Here is a 27,726-nt window from a genome sequence, read left to right as displayed (position 1 = left end):
TTAATTTCTGAAACTGGTAGTGATGTTTTTATGTGTACTGACGGCAAACAAAGTAATAATTATCGTCACTAACTTGCCAAATTGTGTGTTATGCTATGGAAGCTTGATGGTATGTTTTACATTACTGATATGCACCATAATGTGATTGTTTTGGGGAGGGACTGGAGACGGTTGGGGGTGTTTGTGATATTATTTTTCTGCTGCATTGTCTAGTTTTGTAGATATGTTTTTACTGTACCTGCCGGTCTTTGTATTTATGTGGGGCACATCGGGAGCAGTGTGCAGTGAAATAATTATCAGGAAATAATTTGGGGGATTTCTGGGCCATATGGCAGCAGTTTTCCAGGAAAGAATTTCATTTTACCAGCACAACACACTGAGAGGTGACACTGATACTCCTTGAGAGTGATCAGGGCTATAATAGATACATGTTATTTTGCAAAGCCCTCAGCTGATATTATCTGTCCCTATGTCAAACCTAATATATTGATGTGGACACATGGAGCCTGCTCGAGTTGCATAGAAAGCGGTAAACTTCCCAATTCTCAGGATATCGCACAAACACTTCCTTATACCTTGAATCTATTCATATAATATCGGTAAGGTGTGGAAGGTGACAGCTGATTCAATAACACCACTAGAAAAGTATTTTGTATTCCCAGTGGTGTGATACAAGACCGTGGATTTTGTTAGTATTTTACCAGAATATTCAACTAAACCTTATGAACGACAATTTTGAACTTGAATTTTACCGAGGAATAACTTATGAAACCCGATGAAAGAAAAATCAGGCAAAATTAGAGAGCTGATATGTATGAGTGTGTAAACTTTAGTGCAGCTTGACTAACTGTTACGCCTTGGTAGAGGTATGCTCTTCACTGTGTGCCATTCAAGTAACCCCGGTTTGTTTCCCCAATCTTTTGTTTTGTGTTTTTGACATGTCATATTTTTCTAATTCTATTTGATTTATTCTACCTGAAACACATCACATGTCTGATCTAACATTAGTCTAAAAACAATTTCACATTCTTTGCAGTCCAGGAAACGAGAAATGTTATTGTCCCAGTGTTAATGATTAACAAGTTATTTCCCAAACGCACTTCCCTCAACTTCTGTAAAGGTTCATATCAAGTTTCACAAAATGCACACCTGTGCGGGAAGAGGGTGGTGTACTGGCTTAGCTGGTAAATTGAGGTGGAGAGAGAGACACAAAAACACAGAGAGAGAGAGAGAGAGAGAGAGAGAGCGAGAGAGAGAGAGAGAGAGAGAGAGAGAGAGAGAGAGAGAGAGAGAGAGAGAGAGAGAGAGAGAGAGATAAGCTGTTTGCCATGGAAGTGCAGGGCAGAGGGTGGTCCCTGTTGAAACAATAAAAGTTGGCTGAGAAACTCCTCAGAGAAACATGCTGAAATTCAGGGCACAGGAATACTGTTTTACACCTGCCTGACTTTCTGATGCTCTTCTGACAAGGAGCGACAACAGCTTTACAGGTGAGGAAGAGTACAGTGGTGTGTGCAGGTAGAGGGCAGATATTTGTGCAGGTATGTTTGAGTGTGTGTAATTATGTGTTTTTTTTCCAACTACCTAATGCGTTTGCCCCATTTAAACAATTGTGTGTGAGAATAAAAGAGAGAATATCATGCTGTATGAGGGGTAGATGTTGCAAACGTTTTCAAATGCAGCCGACTGAAAAGAACTTTGATCCGTTACAAATCAAGTCAACAAACAGACATCTGATAAGGATGCAGAAGGCTTTTAAGGACTGTTCCACATGTTAAATATGTGCGTTTAAACACATTTTTAAGTTTAAGGTTCCAGTTGTTTTTCTTTTTCTATTTGGATCCTTACGTATATTAAATAACTTGTTGGATCTCTGAATATCTTTAGTAGAATTTAAACCTTGAAAATCTTGAATTGAGGTTTAGATATTAAATGGCAAGAAAGCCCCTTTCATGTTCATTTTGCTTTGCTCAAAACTTTAAATTGTCAAGACAATTATATCCAATGTGATTGACGATTGAAGCTACATGCTTAGTTTTATTTTTCTCAGATTGGCACAGAATCTAAACCCACGGCCACAAAGCTTTTGAGTTAATGAGAAACAAATAAATCGATCTTCTTAAACATAGTGTTTGTAGATATACACTTTTCTTAGAAACACTCTTAAACAACTGTTAATACGTGGACAATCTGGACTATGTGCAGTTCAGGAAGTCATAGAGTCTATTTGGTTGCCCATTGGCATGTTCCCCATTTCAAAAGAACACGGGAGCAACCATTGTGTTATTGACGCAGAAATTAAGAATAGTGAAAGAATGAATTGCATCCATCTGATATGGATTGTGTTTTTGCTCCTGTGAGAGCTGAGGGGATAATCAACCAAATGAACCAGTTTGACTAGGCAGAACAATAAAAGTGTTCAAACAAGTCAAACAAGGGAGTGCAAAGGATTTATGAAATCTCTGTATGGCTCTCATCTTCTCTTTTATAGCGTGAGCAAATATATTTTCGGCTGTTGTTCAACCATGTCAGACTTTCAGATTAGAAACCTTGTCGCAGCTCAATGTTCATGTGATTTAAAGAGAGGGAAATATGCTATATTAGATGAGGTGGAAAATGGATGATTTACTCTACATACAGTACAGCACGGTATATCACTTTGAAATGAAACTCACTCACAATTAATCTCAGTCAAGAAAATAGACAAAAGGAGGTCATGCACCATACTAGTGATGTTTTCGCTAGTATGTTTCATCTAAATTGTTGTTGTTTTTTACCCTAGAATCGGCCCTTTATATTTCGATATATTTACAGCTGGAGCTGGTCCACTCTACGGAGGGCACCATGATTTTTTAAATACGTCCGAACTGGACAAACTAACTATCTTTGAAGTTTGTATCACAACTGAAGGCTATCACAGGTTCCCTTTCATGTGTGGAAGGGGAGGGTGAGGTGAGGGCTATTCAGCTGCAACATGAAACTTCACCACTAGATGTCACTGAATTCTACACACTGAACCTTTAATGTCTTGGCAGCTCTATAGCAACCTGAATATAATCAGGGTTAACAGAGGTTATTACAGGACATTCAGGAGTCGTAAAAATGATTCATTCAGAGAGCTATCTATAATATATCTAGCTAGCTACACACAATTATACGATGTAAAGTATGAGTATAAGGGCCACTAAAAGGAAAAAATTGTTCTCGTAATATCTATGGCCCTTATACTTAATTGTAATATATCCATCCACTCATCTGCATATTTTCACACATATTCTTTAGTTTATTCCATAAAATACTTGACTAAGTAAAGTATGTTTGAGAGTTAGCGTTAAGGTTCACTGCATTTAATCGTCCAGGTCAAGCAACACAATCTCCTACTGTTTCTAACAATGGCTCTTTCTCTTCAGCCAACCCCTCTTCTGTCTTGTATTTTTTAACCCTTCAAACTCCCCATGAAGCTTTTTTTTTCTCTTGTTGTCTAAGACAGTGTCCCATGACATTCACAATGGCCGAATTAACCAACACCGACTAGGTTGGTCACCGGGGGTAATTTAACACTTCAGAATTCAGAATTATTCTCCTCTATTGAGCTGCTTTCTGACATTTTCCTGAACTTTTCCAGAGTTCATGACTGAAAACAGTTGTGGTTGAAACAGGCCCGTTTCACTTCTAGCCACAAACCAATCTAGGTCAAAACAAGTCTCCTTGTGGTCTTATCAGGGCAGGTGACATCATTGACTTGGATGTGTGCCTACAACTGCAGTGTTCTTGCGCTCTATGGGTTGTTTTACAGTTACCCTTTAAGACTTGCATAAAGACATATTAATATATATGAATAATATGATAAAAAAGAATTAGCCTTTCATTTTTAGCTTACGTATCTTACTTTCACGCTGACTTGGTTGTCAAACAGGAACTTCTGACAGATACCATCAGTCTTCTTATTATACAGTCAAAACAACACAGGTGCTCAACGACACACCTCAGCCTTAGGGCTACTGGTAACACGCGCACATACACATGTCTGAGTTCGCCTGTGTGAAGAGGTGCAGCTCCATGTTCTGCATCCTTCAAAACGTTTTGGAGTGGGAGGAGGGACAAAAGTGGGGAAGGCATACAGACAAGGAGAGAGAGGAGAGAGAGAGAGAGAGAGAGAGAGAGAAGGGTTCAGGTGTCAAGTTACCTGGAATAGTTTGGTTTTTTTGTTTTGTTTCGTCAGCAGGGCTTGGTCACCCAAAACAGCAGCTCGCTCTCTGAATTTACGGAGCATTGAAACACAACGCTACACACGAGCAGTCTTTAATACACCCTTGGGGTTTGAGAGAGGGGCAAGTTAAGCACCAGCCTTAGAGTTACACAGCCATAGAGAGAATAGGGGGGAGAGATAGAGAGAGAGAGAGAGTCAGACCAGGATTTTTGCGGTTAAAGCCATTGGAGCAGGAAAGTGAGGAGGACGAAGGACGTACACCGGACAGTGAGTTTCTGAGGACTCCCACCTTCAGGAAGGGAGGAAGAGAGTTTACTCTGAACTGCCTGTCAGATGAGGTGCATCTGGGCCTAACCTAACCGAAAAATAGAACTACATCATGTGGGTGAGTGCAACCAGTGGCAGAATCAACATGTTCATCAGGAAGTTGTCAGGTCTTGTCAGGACTTTGCATTGGAGGGGCCGTTTTAACAACACAGTCACTGTGTATGCTGAAAGGATGTTTGTTTTAGTGCTACTGTACATAGACAGGTGGTCATATTTTATGGTTCAACTTGTTTCTGTTGGGTCATAGCAGTGGCTTTGTTTTGCATGCGTGAATTAATACTTTATATCAAAACATATCAGGTTAAAAAGTTGAGCCAAAGTTATACAAACACGTTGGAGGAAAAACAAGTATGAATAGAAAGTAAGGTTAAAACTGAGCAAGAGAAATATGCAATAAAAGAGAGAGAGAGATTAACAGAATTATAAAAACAAATAAGGCGAAATTAAAAGAAAGATTTAAAGGTGGGATTTTAAATTAGATTCAAAATGATCAGTTGTAGGATAAAACCTGATGTTGAATAGACTTCCTGAGCTTAGCGTCAGCAACAGATAAATATATGACCCCTATAGGGTATTTATGTCTGCACCATCTAATATGTGTGCAAACATTTCTGTCTTAGTTAACAGATCTTGTACTGATTTAACAGCACTTTTGCTTATAGTAATGCATATATGCCTGCTTTTGCCTCTAAATAACCAAACATATGTGAACAGCACTGGTCTAGATCCCTATCTTCTGATTAAAACTTGTCCAACATGTCACAAGTAGTTTCACAAAAGCTCTTTTGTGAAAGTTTCAGTTCAGGGGAACATAATCCAACAACGCTGTGAAGCAGCGAAGGGGAGCAAGCCGAACAAAAGGTTCAACGTGTCATGGCTTTTTGTCAGTGGAGGTTGACCCAGTTAGACCTGTTGCTGGTGCCGGAAAATGATCCATAGGGATAAAGAAAAAAAAAGACTAAACAAGTTAGATGTTACCGCAGAAATGATATTCGAGGTGTAATCCCACTTGGCTGCTTCTACCCGACTCAGGCTCATAAATTGGTTTCTGTTAGTCGTGTTTCCAATGAAGAAACTTCCCCAGTAACCACTATCATCATGTGACATGACCCGACAAAACAGACCGTGTATTTCCACGTATACGTGTTTGTCCTTTTTTGAGAACGTGACATTCAGTAGCCATCGTTGTGGTTTTCCCAGGTTGGATGGACCGCCCACTTTGTTTCTGCTGTCTCATTCATCAGGTGATGACCTGGGATCAGTGATGAGTGTGTGATTCAAATGACTCATCTCATTTTAACAAAGAAGAAAGTTATTGGCGGTTTTGAAACACATACTTTCAAATCTGTATACTGGTGGAAACTTTATACAAATATCTCATCTTCAAAACCAGGTGATCAGTCTTCTTAGGTCATTTAAGAAGATGGGTTATATCATAACCAAGCTAAGTCTAGTTATATAAAAAGGGAAAGTATATGGGTGTAAAATTATTGTTGACTCAATACAGTCAATACAAGTGTTATGTTACAAAGCAAAGTGCTCCTAGGCTTGATGCCCATTGTGAGCGAAGCATTCCTTATTTCAATGTAAAGAGAAATCCGAGAACGAATTGACAACTCAAGCGGAGTAAAGAATAAAATGTCTGGATGTGTGACGAATGCAGTCCATCAAGGTTTGGCTTTGACGTGACTACATAGAGAATCTTACATAAGAGCTGATTCCTCACAGAATTGAGCTCCCTTCCAAAAAAAATTTACAATACCTGCCTTACAACATTTCTTTTGCTTTTCTCTCTTTATGGAGTCTATACACTTTGCTTGTTGTTTGACTGACTAGATAGATAGATAGATAGATAGATAGATAGATAGATAGATAGATAGATAGATAGATAGATAGATAGATAGATAGATAGATAGATGGATACTTTATTAATCCCGAGGGACTCACATTTCTTGCTTCTAAGTTGATTTTAGGAACATCCTTTTAACTGAATTAGCAGCAGTTAAATAAGCCTGGCAGCCAAGAAATATGCATATGAGGGACTTTACCTTAACTCATTTATAAAGCAGAAGTGAAATTTAGTTAAATCTATTTTAACAGGTGGTCCAAGTTTCGGGCAAGTCCTAATTTGGTCATCAAAGATTCTGCATTTGATCTGTTTTTAATCAAATGCATCAACTAACATGCAGCATATTCTGTAAATGTTTTTAGGTTAGATAATGTATGAAAAGATTGTGAGGACAAGACAAAAGGCAGAACAGCAGATGAACAAAACAAATGCTCTCAGCAGCCATACTGATGAGCTGTAGCTAGTTGTTAGGGCCATAATGAAAAGTTTGACAACTTTGCCTTTAATTTTCTAAAGAATTCTAAAGTAAAATCTTATGAAATTTGACATGCAGACAGTGAGGGTCACCATGAACAAGAGTGACGTGAAATATGTGTATCGCCTCTCAAGGATTTTCTTAAAATAATATTTAAAATAAGCAACTTATTAGTGCCATAATAAAAAAAAGTAGCCAACTTTGCCTTTAATTTTCATTAAAAAAAACTTAAAAATATAATGTTCCATTTCATTATACTTGTTATTGTCTTGTGTTCAATACAAATCAAACCTTCATAATAATGCGTCCTCTGACTTTTCTCCGCTCCGATGACATTTACCGTAGGACCACGAAAAGACGCGCATCGGTTTTCAAACTTCGTTAGCCGCAGTTAGCCGCTAGCCCGTAACTTTAGGAAGCATTAGGCAGCTACATGCTAGGCTTAGCTTTGGACTGAGCATTCAGAGGAGAGTCATAATTCAACTTTAACACAGTTCTGAGTGACGAACACTTTTATTTAGATCCACTTGTTGTAAAATCGTGTCAGATATTCAATTTAAAACTGTCTGCTTGACAGATTTACAGCTAGCTAGGTAGCTGTTTATAGCTATTTAAAGCTAGCCGCCTATCAGGTAAAGCTGGTTAAATGTTAATTAAACTCTATTAAAAGTAACTTATAAGAAGTCTACAGCCCCAACATGCACATGACATCATTTAGAAACATTAATAAACAGGTGATGTGAGTGAGGAAGCAGCCATCTTACCTTAAAGAGGTGTTTAATTAGCGTCTCCATCACCACTGTGGTGTGTGTCCCTCCATGTCTGAACAGCTGAAGGTAAACACACACTACTAAGCTAAAGAAACACGACAGGACACGACACACATATCACACAGCTCTGGGGTTCACTCAGCTCCAGGAGCAGCAGCAGCTCCACGTGTTGTTTACAATCTGCAGCCACACTGTCAACCTGTAGCTCCACTGAAGAGACCCAACCTCATGGTAAGAGACAATCCAGATGGACGTGTGGTGTTAGAAATTCAACATGCTCGTTCCCCTCCACCAGACCACGTGTTAGGTTCGCCTTGTTTTATTTTTTAGTAATCAACCCTCAGTTTGCAGAATGAAGCGTAAATATAGAAACTTGCATTTGTCCTCAATCAGAAAATGGTAGAACAACTAAGACTGTGATGTTGTCAGATCGGCCGCAGCAGACTGTTAACAACAACAGAGCTTATTGTTAATATTGAACAATTCACACCAGAGCTGCAACTTTCAACAGCCTACCTATTAATCTGCTCATTACTTTCACATTGAATTTAACAGTTTCTAATGGTTTAAAAATCAATTATGGCCAGTTTACTGTTTCAAGATGACAAAGAAAAGCAGCAAAACATAAGAATTGTTGCATGCAATTGTTTTTTGCATGAAAGGTTAGTTAAACCATCAATCGCTTATCAAAATAATTTGCAGTTACTCCTCTTTCATAAATGTCTAACGAAATCAGCTCTGATTCTTATCCTTAAACCTGTTTCAAGGAACCCATGGTGTTTACACTTTGTACTTGAGGTAAATACATGGTGATAAATGTTTAAATGTCTGAGCAAAGAGAGACAACACTGGCTAGTCCCAGGTTTAATAACCCAGGCTTTTTGAAAGGGCCTATATACCAATATGGAGCAGTTGTTCCCAACCTGTGGGCCGGGACCTGTCACTAGAAAAAACAAACAAGATTTTTAATATTTCTGCTCCAAATGTTTAGTTTTACGTTATGCTGGATAATTTTAGACAGCCAAAAGGTGGGAACTGCAGCTCCAGAAGATGCTGCCCAGTGTGCCCACTGTTCTGTGCTATAACTCTTACTACACCCCACCCTCCCATGAATCTTCCCTTATGTAATCATGAAACCAGGCTACAGGATATATATTCTCCTCAGGAATACTTGAGTAGTGTTGGGTTCTACCCACCTGGCTCCTGTGGTTGAGGAGCGGACACACCTCTCTATACCACCCTGCAATATGAGAGCCTGTTCTTTCCCCACAGTATCGGCTGCATTTGAATGGACGCCTCCCAAGGTCCCAGTGGACTCCTCCGCACCTCATCCCACTGTCTGTCACTTGCATGGGGGGGGGCTCTAGTGTTCTGTGTGATAACAGATTATGTGAACCGCCTGCAGCATATGGATACGGGAGTAATATGCCAAAGGGTGTAATATGACAACTTGTGGTGGTACACTATGTTCCATACTACACACCTGTTGTAGTCCTCTGGGAGCAATACTTGAAAATAAACAAAGGATACATTAAGACATAAGATATTATGTAAGCTCAGATTATCATGTACACACTTAGTCACAACGTTACACAATGTCAAACTCCTCCTCGACACAAACACACACACTGGGAGTTTCCTTTTAAGCCATGTCCTGTTTTGACACCTGTGCTCACATCCTCTCTTGTCTTCCACTAAGTATCTCATTCTTTCCCCAGACAACCATCCAGCTGCAAGAGGAAAGCATTTGCCCATTGAATCCCAGGCACCCAGGTAAGCTGGTGTTGTATTTGTGTTCACGTACAGCACCTTGCTGCACTGATGGGAGAGCCCCGTCATTATAATGTGAAATACTTGGAAAGTGTAGTGTGGGACAGTTCTGCTAACGATCTCCTTCACATGACTAATTTCGTCTTTTTGCTCACTCTCTTCATTTGCTTTGTGGTTTCCCTTCTCTCGTCTCCCTTATCTACCGTTGTCTCACGTACTGTGTGCCTCTCTCCCGCCCCCACTCTACTTCCCAGTGGTTCCACGTCCAGGCCGCCACAGAAAGCCCATGACGGCTCCAAAGACTGAGAAAGACAAGGCGTCTAAGAGGAAGAAAGTGTTGTTCACTGTCCTGACTGTGATAGTGCTGCTGGGGATCCTGGTCACCGCCGCGTATTTCAGTGAGTCACAGTTCCTGACATCGGCTCCCTCCTCCAAAGACGCACCCATACAACACATGTTGACCTGCCCAAAAGGCCTCACCTAAATATTTAGACTTGAATGTTTTTGCAAAGTTGCAAATTTCATGGCCTCCTGTTCCAATGTGTCCCTCCTTTTCCTTTCAGTTAAGCAGCTGATTGAGACCAAGTACTTCTTCTGTTCGGGTTCAGTGAAGTTCATCCCATTAGAGCAAACCTGTGATGGGAAAGATGACTGTTCTGGAGGAGAGGATGAAATTACTTGTTTGTCAAAATATACGGTCAACACCACCTTCCCAGGTAAAGCAGACACTCAGCTCTTTCTTTGTTGTCATCACACACACAGAAACAAAGCTTGAAAATGTACTCTTCTTTTCTTCCTCTCCCTGCCATCCCTCCCTCCTGTCCTCCAGTGCGTCTCAACTCAAATAAGAACATCCTGCAGGTGTACAGTCCCGGCTCAGGCTGGAGGAGTGTGTGCAGTGACGACTGGAGCGAGCAGCACACACAGAGAGCATGCAAGCACCTGGGCTACACACAGTGAGCGATTGACTGTAGATTGTGTTTTTCAAATGTGTCGAACGGTGGATTTGACCTGAACTCAAGTCTTACACGTCTCCTCCTCTGTCTTAACAGAAAACCTCTTCACACCAATGTCCCAGTGAGAACTTTAATGAACTCCCTGAAAGCTGGACCTTTCGCAGCCATCAAGCCAGAGAAGAAAAACACACCCATACATCAGGCTACCATTGATCGGTGAGGAAGGCGTCACATCTAACTAACAATTCCAGAAATCTCTCTCTGTCATTATGTGGCTCGTATATGTTAAGGACCCTTCTCTTTATCCACTTCACACTCTGCATGTCTCTTGTTTAATGGAAGTGCAGTGTCACGTTTGGTACGATTTGGACATATGATGCGTTAATAAAATCGAAATAAACAGGCCAATAGCACTCTTTTGCAATGGCAGCTGGGGCTCATGGAACATACTGTATGTCTCGAGCTTCACCGGACTTTTAATGAACAGGTGAAAGTCTCGTGCGGCGGTGGAGATGCAGCTTCAGTCTTTACTTGCATTGGTTCAATGACTGCAGGTCACTTTTACAGTTTCAAAAAGAAAGCAGCAACCTGTACTACCATAGGCCGGACGGACAAACAGCCCATACCAGCCACTGCACTAGTTTATCATCAAAAAATCCAAATCTTTTAACCTCATGACTCTTGACTGAATTATTTGTCACAGATCTAAAGTGATCACAAATCTGCTTTTTAGGAAACAGTGTTGTCTGAGAGCTGATTCCCACCTGAACTAAAAAAAGAGGCTATTGACTTTAAAGATAAAAATCTTCCTCTTACTCTCCCTTTCACTTTTAACTTCTGCTGTCTTTTCTTCTCGTGTACAAAGAGAGTCAGAGGTTCTGTTCTCACAGTTTCTCTTCCTGAAAAAAACTAAAACTCCCTCAGTTTTTGTTCCCTCTGTGTCCCGACCTCTATGAAAGTGAAGACCGCAAAATGTATTTTACATAAAAAAAAATGAAACCAAAACGGGGAAAAACAGTGTGGGGGGGTGGGGCTGGGGGTGAAGTCAGGTGAAGACATTTTAATTGAAGTGATTGTGTGTTTTGTTTGACTTGAATTGTGCAGTCATTCCAGTCACGTGTGTAATGGCTGTTTTTTTCCAACAGGCGTGTTTGCAAAACCGGATCTGTGATATCTTTGTCCTGTTCAGGTGAGTTTTATATTTAGCAAAGCAACCAACGTCACCAACATTGTTCCGTGGCAGGCAGTAGAGGGCTGTATGACTGGTTTCACACCAACAGGCCCAAACATGTCTGCAGTACGCAGCGAAACTCTTATCGTGGAAATTTAAACTAACAAGACAACTTTCTCTTGTCAGACTGCGGCGCGGTGGGCTTCCAGGACCGTATCGTCGGGGGCACGGATGCCGTCATCGAGGACTGGCCCTGGCAGGTCAGCCTGCAGCAGGGGGGACAACATACATGTGGAGGCTCGCTGGTGTCCCCACGTTGGGTGGTCACTGCTGCCCACTGCTTTACAGGGTCAGTGCACTCTCCACATATATATACCATCTCTAATGAATTCCCACTGTGGTTAAAGTATACGCATGACCAATTTGCTCACACTTCCTCTTCTCCCGCCTGGTTTGGGTCTTGCAGCAGTAAAAAGGAGCTGAGTCGCTGGAGAGTGGTGTCAGGCCGGACAAACATGGGCTCGCTGGGAGGTTCCTATGTCGACAGAATCATCGTGAACGGCAACTACGACCCAGCGCGCAACGACTACGACTTGGCGCTGATGAGACTCAAGAGCCCGATCACAGTGGGAGGTTAGAGTTCAATCCGATGCTCCTTAAAACACACAGACAGAAATTACTACACGTTACAGATTGGAATATTTATTAGTTAGACTGAAGGGGAATTTTGTGATGAGGGTGAGAACATACAGTAGGCTACTCTATTCCCATCTAGTGGAGGGCATGGCACACAGCAAGCTCTTCACTGAAGCGCAGTCAAATCTATTTGTATCATGCATTATCATACACAGAGGTCATTCATTGGGGAGTTACAGAAACAACTGAAGCATGAAAATCGAGCACTTCTTTTTAAAGTAGCCGTTTGATAACTTTAACTGTGCCTTCAAACTGTAGTATGACAAAAGTTAATAAGAACTCCTGTCCTCCAGCCGCCCGGAAACCTGTATGTCTCCCCCCTAAAGCCTTGGGCCTGTCTGCTGGAGCCTCCATGGCTGTGACTGGCTGGGGATACCTGGAGGAAAATGGTGAAGAATCTACACACAACCTCTATTATTTATCTACTACCAACTCGTGAATTTATAAAAACCCAAATTTGTGAAGTTCCACCCCCACTCAAACGTCGTATCCCTGTTCTGTCCTCAGGTAACGTTTCTCCTACCCTTCAGAAGGCCACTATCCCTCTGATAGACCACACTGTGTGTTCCAGTCCATCAGTGTACGGGAAATCCATAACCGATAGGATGATGTGTGCCGGTTTCCCGGAGGGGAAGGTCGATGCTTGCCAGGTAACGAGAACTGAATCCAGTTACAAATTAGATTAACATTGCAAAAGACAGGAAGGAACATTTTAAATTCATTAGTAGTTGTATTTTAAAGGATCACCCGACATGTGTGCTCTCTCCTGTCAAGTGTTTTGGAGGTTAACATGGTATCAAATTGTTGCTCTTGAATCCCAGGGGGACAGTGGGGGTCCTCTGGTGCACTTCACCTCCTCTAGGTGGCATCTGGTTGGAGTGGTGAGCTGGGGCGTCGGCTGTGCCCGGAAAGGAAGGCCCGGTGTTTACTGCAACGTGGAAGAAATGGTCAACTGGATCAATACGGTCATTGAGGTACACGACACAGGAAACTTTGTGCGTAACAGCTGTATCTCTTGACCTTTCTAAGTTAAAGGTGACTGTATGCAAAATAAAGTAGGAGTTCTGGGGGGAAACCAAAACCAAATGATTTCTTCTTATGGGCTTTAGTTGACAGACATTTTCTTTTTACATTAATGTTTAAACATTTTTTCTCCTCTCCAAGTATGTTAGACACTATCTTTTCTCTGGGGAGGACTGTCCTTCACTATCTCTCTGAGGTTTCTACTTTTCTTTCCTGTTAAAAAGGTTTTGAAGGACAGAGAATGTCTCACCCAGATTGTTAAACCCTTTAAGGCAAATTGTGATTTGTGAATATGGGCAATATATTAAGACTTAATGGATTTCTTGATTGATAGTTGGAAAAAGGAAAATGGTAAAAGCTGTTAATGTGAACCTAGAAGGTTTATGCTTTACAGTTGCTGTTCACTGTCACACTGCCACAACACACACTATACTGACATAGAGACAGAAAATGACAACTGCTAAATAAAAAATGATTTTTTTCTCTTTCCTTACAGAAAAACCCCTGAAGGCGTCCACCACAGAACGCTTGACGACCCTTGACAGAAACTAGCGCAAAAGTATCAGTTTGGTTAACCAAAGACGTGTCACAGAAAGAGAGGATGGGGAAGTGAAAGACATATCTCCATAACAAACTGTTAGACACACACTCGCACAAACGCACATTTCACACAAGTTTTGTTTGTGCCATTTCAGGTTCTTATCTCAGGGGTATATTTATGTAGCTGTCAGTTGCTGGCCAGTCTGAGGTCTCCATAGCAGAATACTCATGCAAACATGTTTTGAGCATTGACAGATCCAGGTCTTTGACTCAATAAAACAATATCAATTTGTGTCAAATACAAACAGAATATGTGATCTCTGAAACTTGCATGAGGATAAAAGTTAATAACCGTTTTAACTGTGAAGATGTTGTACATTACCAGACTGGCCGACCTCAGGCGTCATGTACTTGATGAATGTTTTTAGGTGTAAGATGTGTTGTGAGGGATCATAGGGTAAACTTCTGTGTGTCAGGAGGAGTCAATGTGAAGCCTCAGGTTAATCTCAGCAGTCCAATTCAGTTTAATGCGTTTGTGGTGCTGATTCACTTGATCTGTTGTGTGTCACTATTAAAAGGGCAGACGCACTTTTTTACAGTACAGACGGTGTTCGCTCTCTACCGCAGAATGATAAGACAAAAGCACTTTAATTGGAAAGTGAGAACTACTTGATGTTAGTGTGTGTGTGTGTGTGTGTGTGTGTGCAGGTTATTCAAGTGACTAGTCTAATAATGCACTGAAGACTGTAAAAATCTCACGGTGCCTTCATACAGTCTTAAAGTGCACTTAGATTTCCACTGGGCCTTCGGAAAGATTCAGGCCTTATTTAAGGTGGTGGTCAAGTTGTTTTTAACCATCACAGCCAAGGGATATAAATATCACTTCCTAAAATTCAAAACTGTATGTTAATTTTTCACATTTGTGCACTCAGCCGAAACCCCCCACACAGTTTCGTCCTTTTTAAGCATCAGTGAAGCAAGGTAAAAAAGACCTTTTTTATTTATCATTTGGTTTACAGGCTTAAACAAAAGTAGAAATAAGCACTTGACTTTAAAAGTGAGTCAACATATTGTATATACTGTATATTAAAAAATACTGAACACAGATAGGATCCTTTTTTAAGGTTTGCATACAATTTGGCACATTTGACTGTATATATGGTACTTTTTGATTTTATGTGTAAATATGTTGTAAATACAGTAAAATAAAGACATCTCGATTTTAATTTATCCCTCCTTGTTCCATTCAGTGTTGTCTTCCTTCCAAAACGCATGCACACACATTCTTCCTCAAGAACAGGGAATGGAAATCAGCAAGTATGAATCCTCACCTCAAATTTCCATCTGTAGATGAATGCTTCGTATAACTTAAGACTTTGATAGGAAGTTCTGCCTTCTTATGCAGCAGCTTGATTAAATCCTACTTTGGAGAAATGCTATGCAACATCAAATTTTCCACACTATAAAATTATTCTTCTTTCCCCCTAGGACTGGGTTGAATATACTGCCTCCTAGTGGTGGAAAGATGCCATGACCCATTGTGGGTGTTCAGTTAACCACTTTCCAACCCTAACACAAAGCTTTCCGTGACACTGCAACCACAGCATTTGAAAGAGAGACACATATCACACTTCAGAAACAAACACACACTTAAAATATATGAAAAAAACTGATTTATTAGTCCTGAATATCAGAGTACTACAAATGCCAATGACAAAACCCAGCACTGCTCAGATATGAACAGTAGCAGATGCACTTCATTAGGAAGCTCAATGTCTGTGGCTGGCAAATGAGGTGGAAACTGCAGACCTTCATTTTGCCCCCAGAGATCACAAACCTTAAGCAACAGTAACTTACCAACAAAATGATCTTTTGACAACACGGGGAAGGTTTGAGAGAAAATTGAAACGTGCACTTTAAGGTCCTTCAAGACAAAACTGCATTAACTCATTTCCTATACAAAAGCGTTTTTTTTTGTGTGAAAATCACCAATATTAATAAGCATTTTATAATAGATGCACTCGTGGTTATCTCCGTGATTGGTGGCTGCGGCCTTTGAATGGGTTATCCTGAAAAACAAATGTGATTTATTTTAAAACATTTTCCAAGTAAAACAGAAAAGTTGAGAAAATCAAGTATAGTTAATTAAACAAATTCTACACAGATCATTTTACATTAACTGTAGGGGTAAACTGTTCTTTCTTAATAATTAATGTAATAATTGAAGAGATCAGGAATTCAGATCAGCTTCACCTTCCAGACAACTACGTTTCTAGGACAAGTCACTTTCACCTTTGGAAAAAATACATTGTTTGCAGCCTGACACTTCAGAATGATGATCTGTCATTTCCATATGTTTGCTTGTTACCTCATCATCATCATCACTGTCATCAAATGCAACTCCTTTAGACGATTGGCTCTGGCTCTGAGAGCTGCTCTTAGCGAAGGAAGAAGACGACGATGCTGATCTGTCATGAGCATGAGAAGAATCCAGATAAAAATTTAACAAATTAGTTTTCAAAATATGTGGCTGGGGAATGGAAAGGAAATATACTTTTGTCCTTTAATATTTAATATAAATATCCTTTAAAAGACTGCACAGGAGACCTGGAGCGACACAAACATACCTTGGAGGGGCTCGGGTAGCTTTCATTACAGGGACATCTTCATCAGAGTCAACAATGGTCAACTGAAGATGGATAAATGTGAGAACCAAGGTTAGAGGAAGGTACAGATCACATACATCAAAAATACAGACATGTTCAGCTGCCATCTAACCTACCTCCTCTTCTTTATAAGATTTGGTGGCGCCAGTCCGGGAAGATCTTTGGGATGGAGCTTGAAATGCTGAAGAATGAGGTGTAAAGAGGGGAGAAGGTGAAAGGAAAAGAAGAAATTGAAAGACAAGCAACAGAAAATGTGGCAATTAACAGATTTATACAATTATAATAATACAAGATTCCTGTGATATGTGTCTGCCAAATTAGTAAATCAACAGAAACTCAACTTTACACACATGATCTCACGTTCTCTTACCTTGCATAATGCTTTGGGTTGCTGCTGAGGATTTCTGGGCTCGGCCCCGGCCGGTTGGCTTTGGTTCAGAGGCAGTTGCACCTGGAAGAAGAGATGAACGACAGTGGAACGAGGATTTATGGAGGAACAGCTATACCCCCCCCTCACTTTATGCTTTGTTTAGCTGGACTAACGCACCATCCAAGTTCTCTTTGCTGTAATGCCACAACTTACATTCTGCCACATCCGTAACAGGAGCAAGATATCAATGTTTGGCATTAACAATAATGAAAACAAAAAAAAAACAGACCTTAACCTGCTAGAAATCACGGTGTGTTCTGTTTAATTGTGACTGAACCATTGCTCCATCAAACGTAACTTAATCCAATTTAATTCACAGTGTGCCATTCTAGTGCTGTATGCCAATTAAAAGAGCACTGCCTCATTTGTTTTGGTCAGTATGAAAATTGAAACTGTGTAAAATCTGCCAAAATGCAGCTTAAATCCAGCTTTTAACTTAAAATAATTATCCTAAACTAATCTATCCTAAAAAAACTGTACTTCACCCCCCTTTCATAATCCAATACAGTCAAAGTCTAAATGTTTTTTATTACGAAGTACATGCAGTGACAAATTATAGCTGCAGTGTTGGGTTTTTAATTAGGGCTGAGTTTTGCTTGAGAGTCTACCTTCTCACTGGTTTTAAACACTCATCAGCCCCAAAGTCAAACAGAGCAAGTGTGTAAACATAGTCTGAAAATGTTTGACTGCCCTCTGCTGGAAGTGTGGCAAAACAGCACCAATGCTGTACGTCAACATTGTTCACATTATTAAATTACACATTCTTTAATTAAATATCTGTCAGAGATTATCAGGTAACCTCTCGGTTCACCTGTTATCATATAGATCTAGTTCTTTAAATCTCGGCTGCCTACAAACTGATTTACATTTTAAATAACTGATATCTATTATTTTCTTGAAAATAATAATAACACAGAGTATGGGTATTTTTAACTGTACATAATTCTGCGTGACCATTACACAATAGTCTAGTGGGCTGTCCCTCTGTCAAGCGGTTCTAATCAGTTGGAACACATATCAGATGGACTATACCCTGCCAACCACACAGTAAAAAGTCTGTCTAATGTCCAATGGAGCGCATGGTTCAATAAAGTATGTCACTGTTTGGCATATTTACAGCGAGGTGACATGTCTATCATGTGACTGACTTGAAACTGGAACAATACAAGCATACATCAGGGAAGAAGAAACATAATTTACAGTAAGACGTCCATGAAAAGGTCAGACTGACAATGCCAGGAAACTTGACTGATTAAGGTGTGAACAAAACACTCCTTTTGGCATCATGTACAACTTCTACAAGCTCTCCCCGGGCTTCATCCCACACCTTAAGTGGGTGTGAATACATGTGACATTTACAAGGTCCTCTTGTGTGCCGCATGTGTGTAAGGGCAACTCAGGACAATGTCCAGATAATCAGGTCAGTGATCACATAAAACGTGTTTGCTCTTGTCTAAGTCATTGTGTTGGACTATGCCAACATACTTGAATAAATGTTTGGAGAATCTAGTTTCTCTATTTACCTCCATCTATCCTTGTGTGTTTCTGTGCTCACCTCATAGTCGTGACAGACAGTAATGACAACTCACCTCTCCCCCTGCCCCGGCCCCCCCGTCCCCTGCCTCCTCGCCCTCTGCCTCGCGTTGGGGCAGCAAATGAGGTCGAGGCAGAGTCAGAGTCAGAGTCCATATTAACATCGGCAAATCCGCTGGATACATCCGGGTCATTACTGTGTTCCAATCTGTGAGTTTTGGCTCTGTTCATAGCCTGAGGAAGAAAAACAGAAAAGTAAACAGTTGCAGCAATAGAGGCTCAGTTCTGGCAGGTGTGCATTCTGCCCACTAACCTCTTTGATTTCATTCTCCTCCTCTGTCGTGTTCTTTTTGGAGTCTCTGTATCGTTGGATCTGATAATCCAAAATATGCACTCTTACAAATGACATACACACACAAGCACTTTGTATAGTATAGTTCTGCATTTTAAAGTTTTTAAAATTATTATCATTAATTACAAAACATTTTTTCCATTTGACCCACTTCCAATGAAAGCCTCACTCCCTACCTCTGTGTCGATATCTTCTTTTGAAGTTACTCCTCTGGCCTGGAGGTGGCGCTGTGTCTTCTCCAGCTGATATTTGATCAGTTCCTGGATTGCATCCTTTTCGTCTTTGTCTACGAACTCCTGAATGGCCTTCCCCATGCCCTGCTCGGTCAGCAAAGACAGCTGGACTGTCTGTGAAGGGATGGAGACATGTCAAGAGTGGTAGTGCTAATATATATGGTATTATTGATTTCATGATAATTAAGCTAATAATCATTGGGATCCCTGAGATCATCTTCTATCTGCACATCCCTAGTAGTGATTTTGACATATTTTGATGTTAATTTAATGAGACAAAACACACAACAGACCGTGAAACTGACTGATAGCATTACTATTATTATTTTCCTGACTTTTAAAATATATTGTGATAATGTCATAACTGTAAATTGTATTAGTCACAATAACCACAATATATATAAGGCAAATGTGATATTGTCACAGTCCTACTCTGCAGATGCAAAGTAGTTGAAAATAAGTGTTATGACAACTTGTCAGCGTACTAATTAAGGTCCATGTGTGTACAGTACCTGCTCGGCTGCCTCAAAGTATTGTTTCACCAGGTCCTCAACTCTCAGTCCCTCCACCACTGTGTTTTTTACCAGCTTGCTGTAATCAACATTGAACTCATCTAAAAAACATAAAGTTTGCAGCATGTAAAAAATTGAGAACACAGATATATGGTGAATACTGCAGGTCCATAGCTTAGTTTAGTCTGTGTCAGACCTTTGATATTCTCCTTTTGTTCACGGTGTCTGAGAAAGTGAATGACGTCTTTTGGGTTGGCCACGCGGTCCACAAACTTCTGACTGAAGCGAGATGTGTTGAACGTCTCAAAACCTCCACTGTAGTCCACCTGGGGAAGGCAATAAGGTTGAAGAATTTAGACAAAGTGTGAAAATGAAGGTGTGTGAATATGAAGGTGTGTGCAAATGCTGCGAGTGTGATCAACTTACCCTCAGGCGAATGAGAGGTTTCTCTGGGGTGAGTGGACAACCAAGTCTTTCCCTCTCAGCTTCTTCTATCATCTCTGTGACCTAGAGAAGAGCAGAAAGAAAGTGAGATGTCCAACAATAAGACTTGGACTGGCTCTTAATCTTAGATGAAAACTTACCTTTGCATAGCACAACTCCTCCACCTTCTTTGTGACCTGGGGCGTATCAGGTGTGAAGCGGTCTTCGTAGTCAGCCAGCACCACATCCTGGATGAAGAACTGACGCACCGTCTTTAAGGGGAGCTTTTGCATGTTCATCTTTCGTCCCTTCACCTTCAGCAGCCCTATGTGCCTGGATAAACCCAAACAATGATTTACTGTAGCTAATTGATCACCTAAAAAAATGCTCAGAATATGGAGGTGGTCTTTCACCATATGTGTGTGTGTATATTTGTACTTCTTGGCAGCCTCTCCAGGGGATAGGGAAGTCGCTACAGAGCTGCCAGGTTGTGTCACATAGAAGAGCTGCTGTTCATTTCTCGTTGGTGCTATCAAGCATTCGTGCTCGTGACCCCACACCACCAGGTCAATAAAGTCATCCAGGAACTGCTCGGGAATGTAGTTTGTGGGGCCGTGCTTACTCCTGGACATAACACACACATTGGCAAGATAAAAAGAAGATATAATGGAGAGCACGTCCGGTCAATGCCAAAGATAATGCATCAAAGATTTACTTACATGCACTGAAAACACATCATTCTAGGAACAAACAACCTGCATTCTTAATAAGGAATACTAAAGATTACACTTGTTTCTTGAATTTCAAGACTGCATCTTACAGCTCTTCCCTCATAATGGATTTCCAACATACACATACATCCACACACCTGTTCTGGTGGATGGTGAAGAGGTTAAACCACTCATCCTGGTCTTCTTTGGGGCGAAGCATGGTTACCTGATTGTTGACAAACATCCTGTACAAGCGCTCATCTGGAATAGAACCTGCACACAAAGAACGTTTGTTGGTTTTCAATCAACTCTTTTAATTAAACCTAGACATATACTGACAAAAATTATACAAATCACATACTCACCAAGACCATACAAGGCCAGTTTGGTGTTGCCTTTCTGCATGAGGATGGGACTAATCTCTATCTTCTCCACAGACGCGGAGTGACCGAAGTGATTTATGAGACCAGAAGCACCGAGCAGATCCAGCGCACACAAACCTTCAGCCTTGGAGATAGACAGACACCATTATGCACAAACAAACAAATACAAAAGCTACAAGACACATAGAAAAACACATGCTTGCCTTTTTGGTGTGATATGATTATTTCTCCAATCCAGGAAACAACTCACCCCAGTTGGGTCATCATGGTTACCATGGATGCTGAACACAGGAATAGAGATGTTCAGGTTTTCATCCTGATAGTTGACCCAGGGGAACCTTCAACACAACAACATATACAGTTTATATGACAACGATAATAAAACATTCATTCAGGAGCACTGGTTAAAGGAATGACAGAGACAGAGGGACTGACTGGGTTGTGTTGAAGTTGACAGTCTGGTCACTAAGGATGTTGAAGTGTATCGGTGACTCTCCCATGCAGTATCGTCTGATCATACTGATGCAACTGTGGAGGCATCGCCGCGACGGCTTGTTCTCATGGAACAAATCTCCACCCAGCAGGATAAAATCCACCTGCAAGCAAATAAAAACACAAATCAGAGGGTATTTGAGACAAAGGATCCTCAGTGTTGAACATTCACACATCTGTCAACTCGTATGTACCTGATGTGTCTTGGCATATTTAAGGATCTCGTCCAGTGTGCTGAACGAGTCATTGCCACGGATTGCATCCTTCTCAAGGTAGCCGAGGTGAACGTCTGTAGCGATAAGGATCTTGAAGGTATCCTCATCATCCCTAAAACAATAGAATCAGTGAAACACAGTTCGTATTAGGCGGCATTGTACATTGCCTGCATATAAACATCAATCTATATTAACTGAGAAAAGAAACATTCAGACATTGTTTTTGTAAAGACTTACAAGGTGTTTTCTGAGGACATGATGATGTGGGGGTAATGGCAGATGTGTCAACACCAGGACAGATGCTCAGAAAATGCTTCTCCTGCAGAAAAAACAGCCAGCCATGAATATTTTATATTAAGTACTTTCAAAGATACTTTTCAGATATGCTGCAACTATACTCACAGCAGGGACACATGCAAATACTATTCAAATATGATTTGGCATCATGTACAGTACATTTTTGCAGAGGCATTACTGTAATGTTAACACCAGAGTCAATGAAACCTCCAATTGCAATATGTTTCTAAGCGATCAATTAGATTTACGTAGTAGCTAAGCTAAGAGGTATCACACTGAGAAGATGGCGAGTTAGCTTTCACTTCTGCCTGAAGCCCATGAGTTCACGATACTACCACGAAGTAAACACGTGTTTACAACATGTGTTTACACGCTGGCTCGGTCCCTCCTCCAGATAAAACACGTTTATGACTTTTAATATTGTTTGTTATTCTCTGTAACGTGTTAAATAGCTTAGCTCAACACGCACCTCCTCAGAAGCCACCTCTCAGTCGCCATACAATCCCGGCATGTCTCAAAACCCCCGTCCCGCCTTCTCTGCAAAGGCTCATGGTTATTGTAGTGTCATTCAGAAGCATCCCCGCTCTGGAGTGTGAACTCTCCGTGGCAGGAAAAACTACACTTCCGGTCAGCAAGCTGGGCGCGCTTGTTTTGTTCACTAAGAGGTCCCGGTGGATGAGCTGTGTTGCAAAAAACCTGTAACAGTCTCCGTGCGCGGGGCCTGTCGGGCCGGACTGAGATGTAAATGGATCACACCCCTGCAGAGAAACCCTGGGTTGTGTTGCTTTGCCTTAGTGATGTTTTCTTTTCTCAGTTCGTATTAGCAGCGGTTGAAACTGTCCAGCTAACAGGCGTCATTCAAAACTAATGCAGTTTGACTCCCAACTAGCATTAGCATATTTAGCATAGTTTTACTCCCTTGGTTCTTTACGAGCGAGGCAGACTGGAGAGGCTGCGTTTCAATGGAGACCCTGTCACGAACAGCTGGCGAGGATGCTACGCAGGTAGTTTTTATTTGTTTCGCCTTATTTAAACTCTAAAATGAGTAATAACATGTGTTTTCTTTTAATGCTGTTTATATTAGCCAGAGTTAGCCAGGCTCAGACCAGCTGATGCTGCTGCAGACCTGAAAGTGAACGGAAGTGTCACATCAATGTTTTGAATTTGACTGGAGCATGACAAACAAATCGTGGTGTCACTTTAAATTCAGTGAGGGGATTTTTTAAGGTTTATGCACATGTTTATTTCACTTCCTGTGCTTTATTTACTCTGTTACTGATCTAATGCAACGTCAGATTTACTGGAGATCTTTAATATTCGCCCTGTTTTTCTCTGCAGGATCTCCGTTGTCCACCACCCCAAAGGGAAGTCGTGTCTGACACCTTGTCCCTGTCGTCTTACCAAGATTACCCTACGCACCGTCCCTTCATCAACACACTGCTGCACCTCCCACCCAGACAGGCATGCACACGTCAGTCGTGTCTCCCATCGTCACCCAGCAAAGCATTCCCAGAGACCAACAGTGCAGGTGGGTTTCATTTGTGCATGTCGGACATATTCCCTTTACAATGTTTCCAGTCAGGTACCGTGGTGTGTTACGGATCTCCATGGTTACGTGTGCAACCTGATGCCTGGACGACTACGATGTCTCAGCTTCCCTTCACATCTATTCATTCTTTCACATTGTCCTTTCCTCCCCTACCCACTTCACCTTCTCTCCAAACATGTCTGTCATATCATAGTCATATCATGTTACACATAGAATATCTGTAACCATTCCCTGAATGTATTTGCTCGCCATCGGTATGTCCCACATTCTCATACCTAATTTCTCACACATGTCACGTGTGTGTGCATATGCAGCGATCTTATCTGCCTTGAGAAACCTTCAAGAGAAGATCAGGAGGTTAGAGTTGGATAAAGGACGCGCAGAACGTGGTGGTGTGCAAACTGTTGTACAAAATGCATCACACGTTCGTCCTCAGAGCGAAAACGTCACACAGAGGCTCTCCAGTAATCAGACAGAGACGCAGAGAGAGACAACAGACTCGTCCAACTGTAACCAAGGTCAGTATTTGATTAAGATATCATGATAAAAACAACATAACTAGTGACCTCTTCCATTATTTAGCTATCCATTTCCCTGCATTTTTTTTTATTGTTTTCTCCTCCTCTCTCTCCTTCCCTGCGTCTCATGGCGTCCCTTCATTCTTCTCGCAGTGTTGATCACCCACCTTGCTGCTGCAGAGTCTCGCTGTGTGAAACTGGAGCGGCATCTGGATCACATGAGGAGGATGTTGCGCAACGCCAAGGCAGACAGGACCAATCTGGTCAAACAGCAGGTTAGCCTACTAGTTCTTAGTGTCATTCGCTGAGCTAAAGAGTGAACATCTTTGAGTGAATAGCTGTCATGTGGTAGAGAGTGAATGTGTAGGTTTTTATTTGTGTTCCCCATGCTGTCAGGTTTCCATGGATAGAGCCAAGATCACTGATCGCCAGCCTGGCAAAGTGTTTGAGGGAGCTCATGTGGAGAAGCTGGAGCGGCTGGAGCAGGATTATCTCAGGCTCACGCGCACTCAGAACAATGCTGAGGTACAAAGTCAACTGACTTCAACTTCTGAGATCATAGCACTGTCATGAAGAAGTGTAAATTATTATCGAACAGCTCAATAAAACATATTCATAGCTATGACAGTGACACAGAATATTATACTGAAGACTGATTGACACTAATTCCTCAAGCTTAAACTCAAAATCTCTGTGAGAATGAGACAGTAAGTTGGGGCCAAGAAACAGACATTATCCATGAATCTAGGGCACTGGTCCCCAATCTGTGGCTTGCGACTCCCTCCTTGGGCCTTAGATAAACCGTCAGGGTTCAGAGGTTGATTAAAGGAATAAGCAAACTAAGTGTGAAATATTTTATCTACAAAAATCATCACATATTATCAGTATGCCCCAAACATACTTTAAAATCAGGAAAAAGCCAACAGTCAGTGCCTGTTTTAAGCACAAGTCTATGGTGACAAGTACAAATCATTTCTTGTATTACTTGTACAATAATAATGGTTGTGTGTGTGAATTTGTCAGATGAAGATAAATGAACTAGAGATGAAACAACAGGAGGAGGAGCTCCAGAGAAAGCTCATTCAGGACAAGGCCATCCAGGTAGTGAGACATAATTGTGTTTAAATTCTATACATCACCCTCACTATTGGCAGGTTCTAATGTTCCATGTAATATAACAATATAATATAAGTCCTGTTTTCCATTATAAATTAATATTTCTATCAATGCTCAATGTAAACTCGGAAATTCTAAAGTTCATGCATTGTTTAGTGTAAAAAGGTGTTTTTATTTCCCTTCCTGTTTCCACAGCTACAGACGGGTTTGGACGCAAATAGGATCCTGCTGCAGTCAGTGTCCCCTCGCCGGTCCACCAGACAGTCCAAAGACAAGAAGTATGATTCACAGGTAAACACCTTCACACAAGTGATGCTTTTCCTTTTTATCTACGTCGTTTATCCATCTGTGAATGCCAAATCCAATCTAGAAGGAAGGATATTTATAATTAATTTCGGATTTTCTTTCTGGAAAAGCACCTTATTTAATTTATCATCTTCTGTCTCATAAGCATCTTCCTGTGAATCTTAATCTTGGTAATTCTGAAACGTTTCTCCCCAGAAACCTCTGCCACAGCAGGAGTCGAACATACAGCCACACTACAGACTGAGCCTCAGAGATGTTCCGTTTGTTGCTGGAATGGTAGTATGGGCATACCTATATATATTTTTGAGCATTGGAACAAAATTGTTTTTAGATGTCAATACTGATATCCATTTTTTCTCTCTTTCTCTAATCGAATCTTTCCCCTCTCTGACTTGACTTTTAGGCCGTGGGAGGCAGCCACTCAGTCAGAGCAAACGTCCAGTCAGTTCTGTCTCTGCTAAAGCGACACCAGCCGCACCTCTGCAACAGCAGTGTACTCTGTAACAACTCAAACAGCTACGGGACTGCAAACCGCAGATATTCATACAGTTCCTCTTCCTCATCCTCTGCGAGCGGGGAGGAGCTGTCAGAGCTGCTGCAAGCATTACAGGAGGAGCTGCGACTCATGAGCTTGTGAGTGGAGTTCCACCAGAGGGAGCTGCTTATGAAAAGTGATATGTAGTAATCTTCGTGTGTGTGTGTGTGTGTGTGTGTGTGTGTGTGTGTGTGTGTGTGTGTGTGTGTGTGTGTGTGTGTGTGTGTGTGTGTGTGTGTGTGTGTGTGTGTGTGTGTGTGTGTGTGTGTGTGTGTGTGTGTGTGTGTGTGTGTGTGTGTGTGTGTGTGTGTGTGTGTGTGTGTGTGTGTTGCAGGGAGCATGACGAGTTAATGATGCAGGTAGAAAACAGTGTGTCTGACCAGGAAAGACGAGAACTTCAGAGGGAGCAGGAGAGGCTGCTGCTGAAAATGGAAAAGAAGGGAGAGCAGATCGGGAAACTCTACAAACACAAAGCACAGGTCAGTACGCAGACAAAAAGTTCACTTCACACACAATTCCATTATAAGTTTTTGTCTTTTTACTCCTCTGTGTTACCTTTTCTCACCTCCGCTCTAGATAAAGAAGTTAAGAAAGGAAGCCAAGTCTCACAATAAGAATGAGGGGAAAGTGATTACCACAGTGTCCACAAGAGGTCGCTCTGGCGGAGCAGTCAAACCTAGACCAGGAGAGAGAAGCAAGAAGAATCTGAGGCTGCTGAGGGACATGAAAGCTCTGCAGACGTCATTACGGACCTGAGATCCACCAGGACAGAAACATAGTGAAGAAGTTTAATCTTCTCGGTGCTGTTTATCTTCCTGTGATCAGTATTTCACCATCAACACAAGCAGAGATTGAACATTGACTCATGATCCCTTGAGAAAACATAAGGTTTTAATATAAATCGAAAATGGTTACATTTATAAAAAAGACTGTCTATGTTTAACCTAAACATAAGTCAATATTTATGTCTGATTGGTCCTTTTATTAGGGCTTTAAATTATATACAGTAAATTATTAACAAATACCAGTAAATAAACTGCATTTTGTGGAGGGGGTGCAAGAAAGTTCATAGCCAGTTCACAGTTAAGCTCTCAGTATAACTGACTATTCATTTAGTGCTGGAAACAAAATTTGAATTTCCAAGTTTGGTCTTTCATGTAGCTTCTGGGCATAGAAACACATTTTCCCTGAACTTATGACTCTCAGAAGTTATTAAAAATTAATAACATTTCGTGGCGCTAACACATTCTTACAGGTTCTCAAATTTCATACGTGGTTGTAGTGTTAAGAAAACGCAGTGATGAAAGAGAGTGTTATTTTTGCAATTTGATTGGTTTAGTGACGAGCTGAACAACCTTAAAATTACTCATTCCCCTTATGTGATATGTTGCAGATGCTTTATGAAAGTGTTTAAGCACACGTTGTGTGATAAAACTGAATTTGTAATTATTTCTACAAATACATTTGGGAGGATTTTGTTATTTCTTGATGATCAGGGTCAGAGGGGTTTGGAGCGAAAGTTTCTCAGAGAAATAAAGTATTTATGTTTGCACATCACTACAGGGTACTCTGAATTATTTGTTTCAGGCTTACTTTCTAATGGTATATTGTTCCCATCTCATATTGTTCCCATCGATGAGCACAAGGAGTAAGGGTCACTCATTACTCATTA

The 27,726-nt window shown here is 41.1% G+C and overlaps 3 protein-coding genes across 6 annotated transcripts; 2 read left to right on the top strand and 1 right to left on the bottom strand.

Annotated features, from left to right (window-relative positions):
* The first annotated feature begins 1,329 nt into the window (after positions 1-1,329).
* tmprss4a (transmembrane serine protease 4a) lies at positions 1,330-15,014 on the top strand. 3 transcript variants are annotated; one of them, XM_061073689.1, is made up of 13 exons: positions 1,330-1,487; positions 9,347-9,401; positions 9,653-9,796; positions 9,962-10,114; positions 10,228-10,354; positions 10,451-10,570; positions 11,500-11,543; positions 11,712-11,874; positions 11,992-12,158; positions 12,515-12,610; positions 12,729-12,871; positions 13,043-13,195; positions 13,741-15,014. In XM_061073689.1, exons 3-13 carry the CDS (start codon positions 9,685-9,687, stop codon positions 13,750-13,752), a joined length of 1,290 nt encoding a protein of 429 aa, XP_060929672.1. In that variant the 5' UTR covers positions 1,330-1,487; positions 9,347-9,401; positions 9,653-9,684; the 3' UTR covers positions 13,753-15,014. The 3 variants fall into 3 exon arrangements, with proteins under 3 accessions (XP_060929672.1, XP_060929675.1, XP_060929674.1); XM_061073692.1 differs by having other exon boundaries at positions 1,481-1,488; positions 9,344-9,401; XM_061073691.1 differs by having other exon boundaries at positions 1,481-1,538.
* A 426-nt stretch (positions 15,015-15,440) lies between these two features.
* Positions 15,441-22,555, bottom strand: mre11a (MRE11 homolog A, double strand break repair nuclease). The gene is made up of 20 exons (XM_061073688.1): positions 22,500-22,555; positions 21,971-22,052; positions 21,713-21,845; positions 21,462-21,622; positions 21,277-21,364; positions 21,009-21,150; positions 20,802-20,916; positions 20,372-20,557; positions 20,095-20,266; positions 19,937-20,017; positions 19,707-19,836; positions 19,511-19,611; positions 18,942-19,112; positions 18,727-18,786; positions 18,470-18,647; positions 16,821-16,901; positions 16,567-16,631; positions 16,412-16,473; positions 16,153-16,252; positions 15,441-15,853 (listed from the first exon to the last, which is right to left on the bottom strand). The coding sequence occupies exons 2-20, from the start codon at positions 21,988-21,990 to the stop codon at positions 15,812-15,814; spliced, it is 2,088 nt and encodes a 695-aa protein (XP_060929671.1). The 5' UTR covers positions 21,991-22,052; positions 22,500-22,555; the 3' UTR covers positions 15,441-15,811.
* Positions 22,556-22,799: 244 nt separating this feature from the next.
* cep57 (centrosomal protein 57) lies at positions 22,800-27,611 on the top strand. 2 transcript variants are annotated; one of them, XM_061073265.1, is made up of 11 exons: positions 22,800-23,034; positions 23,369-23,558; positions 23,894-24,097; positions 24,251-24,372; positions 24,494-24,622; positions 25,121-25,198; positions 25,409-25,504; positions 25,715-25,795; positions 25,923-26,152; positions 26,389-26,533; positions 26,631-27,611. In XM_061073265.1, the coding sequence occupies exons 1-11, from the start codon at positions 22,993-22,995 to the stop codon at positions 26,808-26,810; spliced, it is 1,497 nt and encodes a 498-aa protein (XP_060929248.1). In that variant the 5' UTR covers positions 22,800-22,992; the 3' UTR covers positions 26,811-27,611. The 2 variants fall into 2 exon arrangements, with proteins under 2 accessions (XP_060929248.1, XP_060929247.1); XM_061073264.1 differs by having other exon boundaries at positions 25,715-25,798.
* Positions 27,612-27,726: the final 115 nt, after the last annotated feature.

Source organism: Limanda limanda, chromosome 6, assembly GCF_963576545.1.
Source record: "Limanda limanda chromosome 6, fLimLim1.1, whole genome shotgun sequence".
In the NCBI taxonomy this organism is placed as follows: Eukaryota; Metazoa; Chordata; class Actinopteri; order Pleuronectiformes; family Pleuronectidae; genus Limanda; species Limanda limanda.
This window is presented reverse-complemented; position numbering and strand designations above follow the sequence as displayed.

What these genes read in the sequence shown, in the direction of transcription:
- cep57 (XM_061073264.1), top strand. Translation starts at nt 22,993, where the DNA reads ATGGAGACCCTGTCACGAACAGCTGGCGAGGATGCTACGCAG. An exon ending in CTGGCGAGGATGCTACGCAG is followed by an intron (nt 23,035 to 23,368) that starts GTAGTTTTTATT and finishes TTTTCTCTGCAG; the next exon opens with GATCTCCGTTGTCCACCACC. An exon ending in TCTACAAACACAAAGCACAG is followed by an intron (nt 26,534 to 26,630) that starts GTCAGTACGCAG and finishes CCTCCGCTCTAG; the next exon opens with ATAAAGAAGTTAAGAAAGGA.
- tmprss4a (XM_061073689.1), top strand. Translation starts at nt 9,685, where the DNA reads ATGACGGCTCCAAAGACTGAGAAAGACAAGGCGTCTAAGAGGAAGAAA. An exon ending in AAGCACCTGGGCTACACACA is followed by an intron (nt 10,355 to 10,450) that starts GTGAGCGATTGA and finishes CTGTCTTAACAG; the next exon opens with AAAACCTCTTCACACCAATG. An exon ending in CATCAGGCTACCATTGATCG is followed by an intron (nt 10,571 to 11,499) that starts GTGAGGAAGGCG and finishes TTTTTCCAACAG; the next exon opens with GCGTGTTTGCAAAACCGGAT.
- mre11a (XM_061073688.1), bottom strand. Translation starts at nt 21,990, where the DNA reads ATGTCCTCAGAAAACACCTT. An exon ending in GTCAACTTCAACACAACCCA is followed by an intron (nt 21,365 to 21,461) that starts GTCAGTCCCTCT and finishes GTTGTGTTGAAG; the next exon opens with GTTCCCCTGGGTCAACTATC. An exon ending in ACAAAAGGAGAATATCAAAG is followed by an intron (nt 19,612 to 19,706) that starts GTCTGACACAGA and finishes TATGTTTTTTAG; the next exon opens with ATGAGTTCAATGTTGATTAC.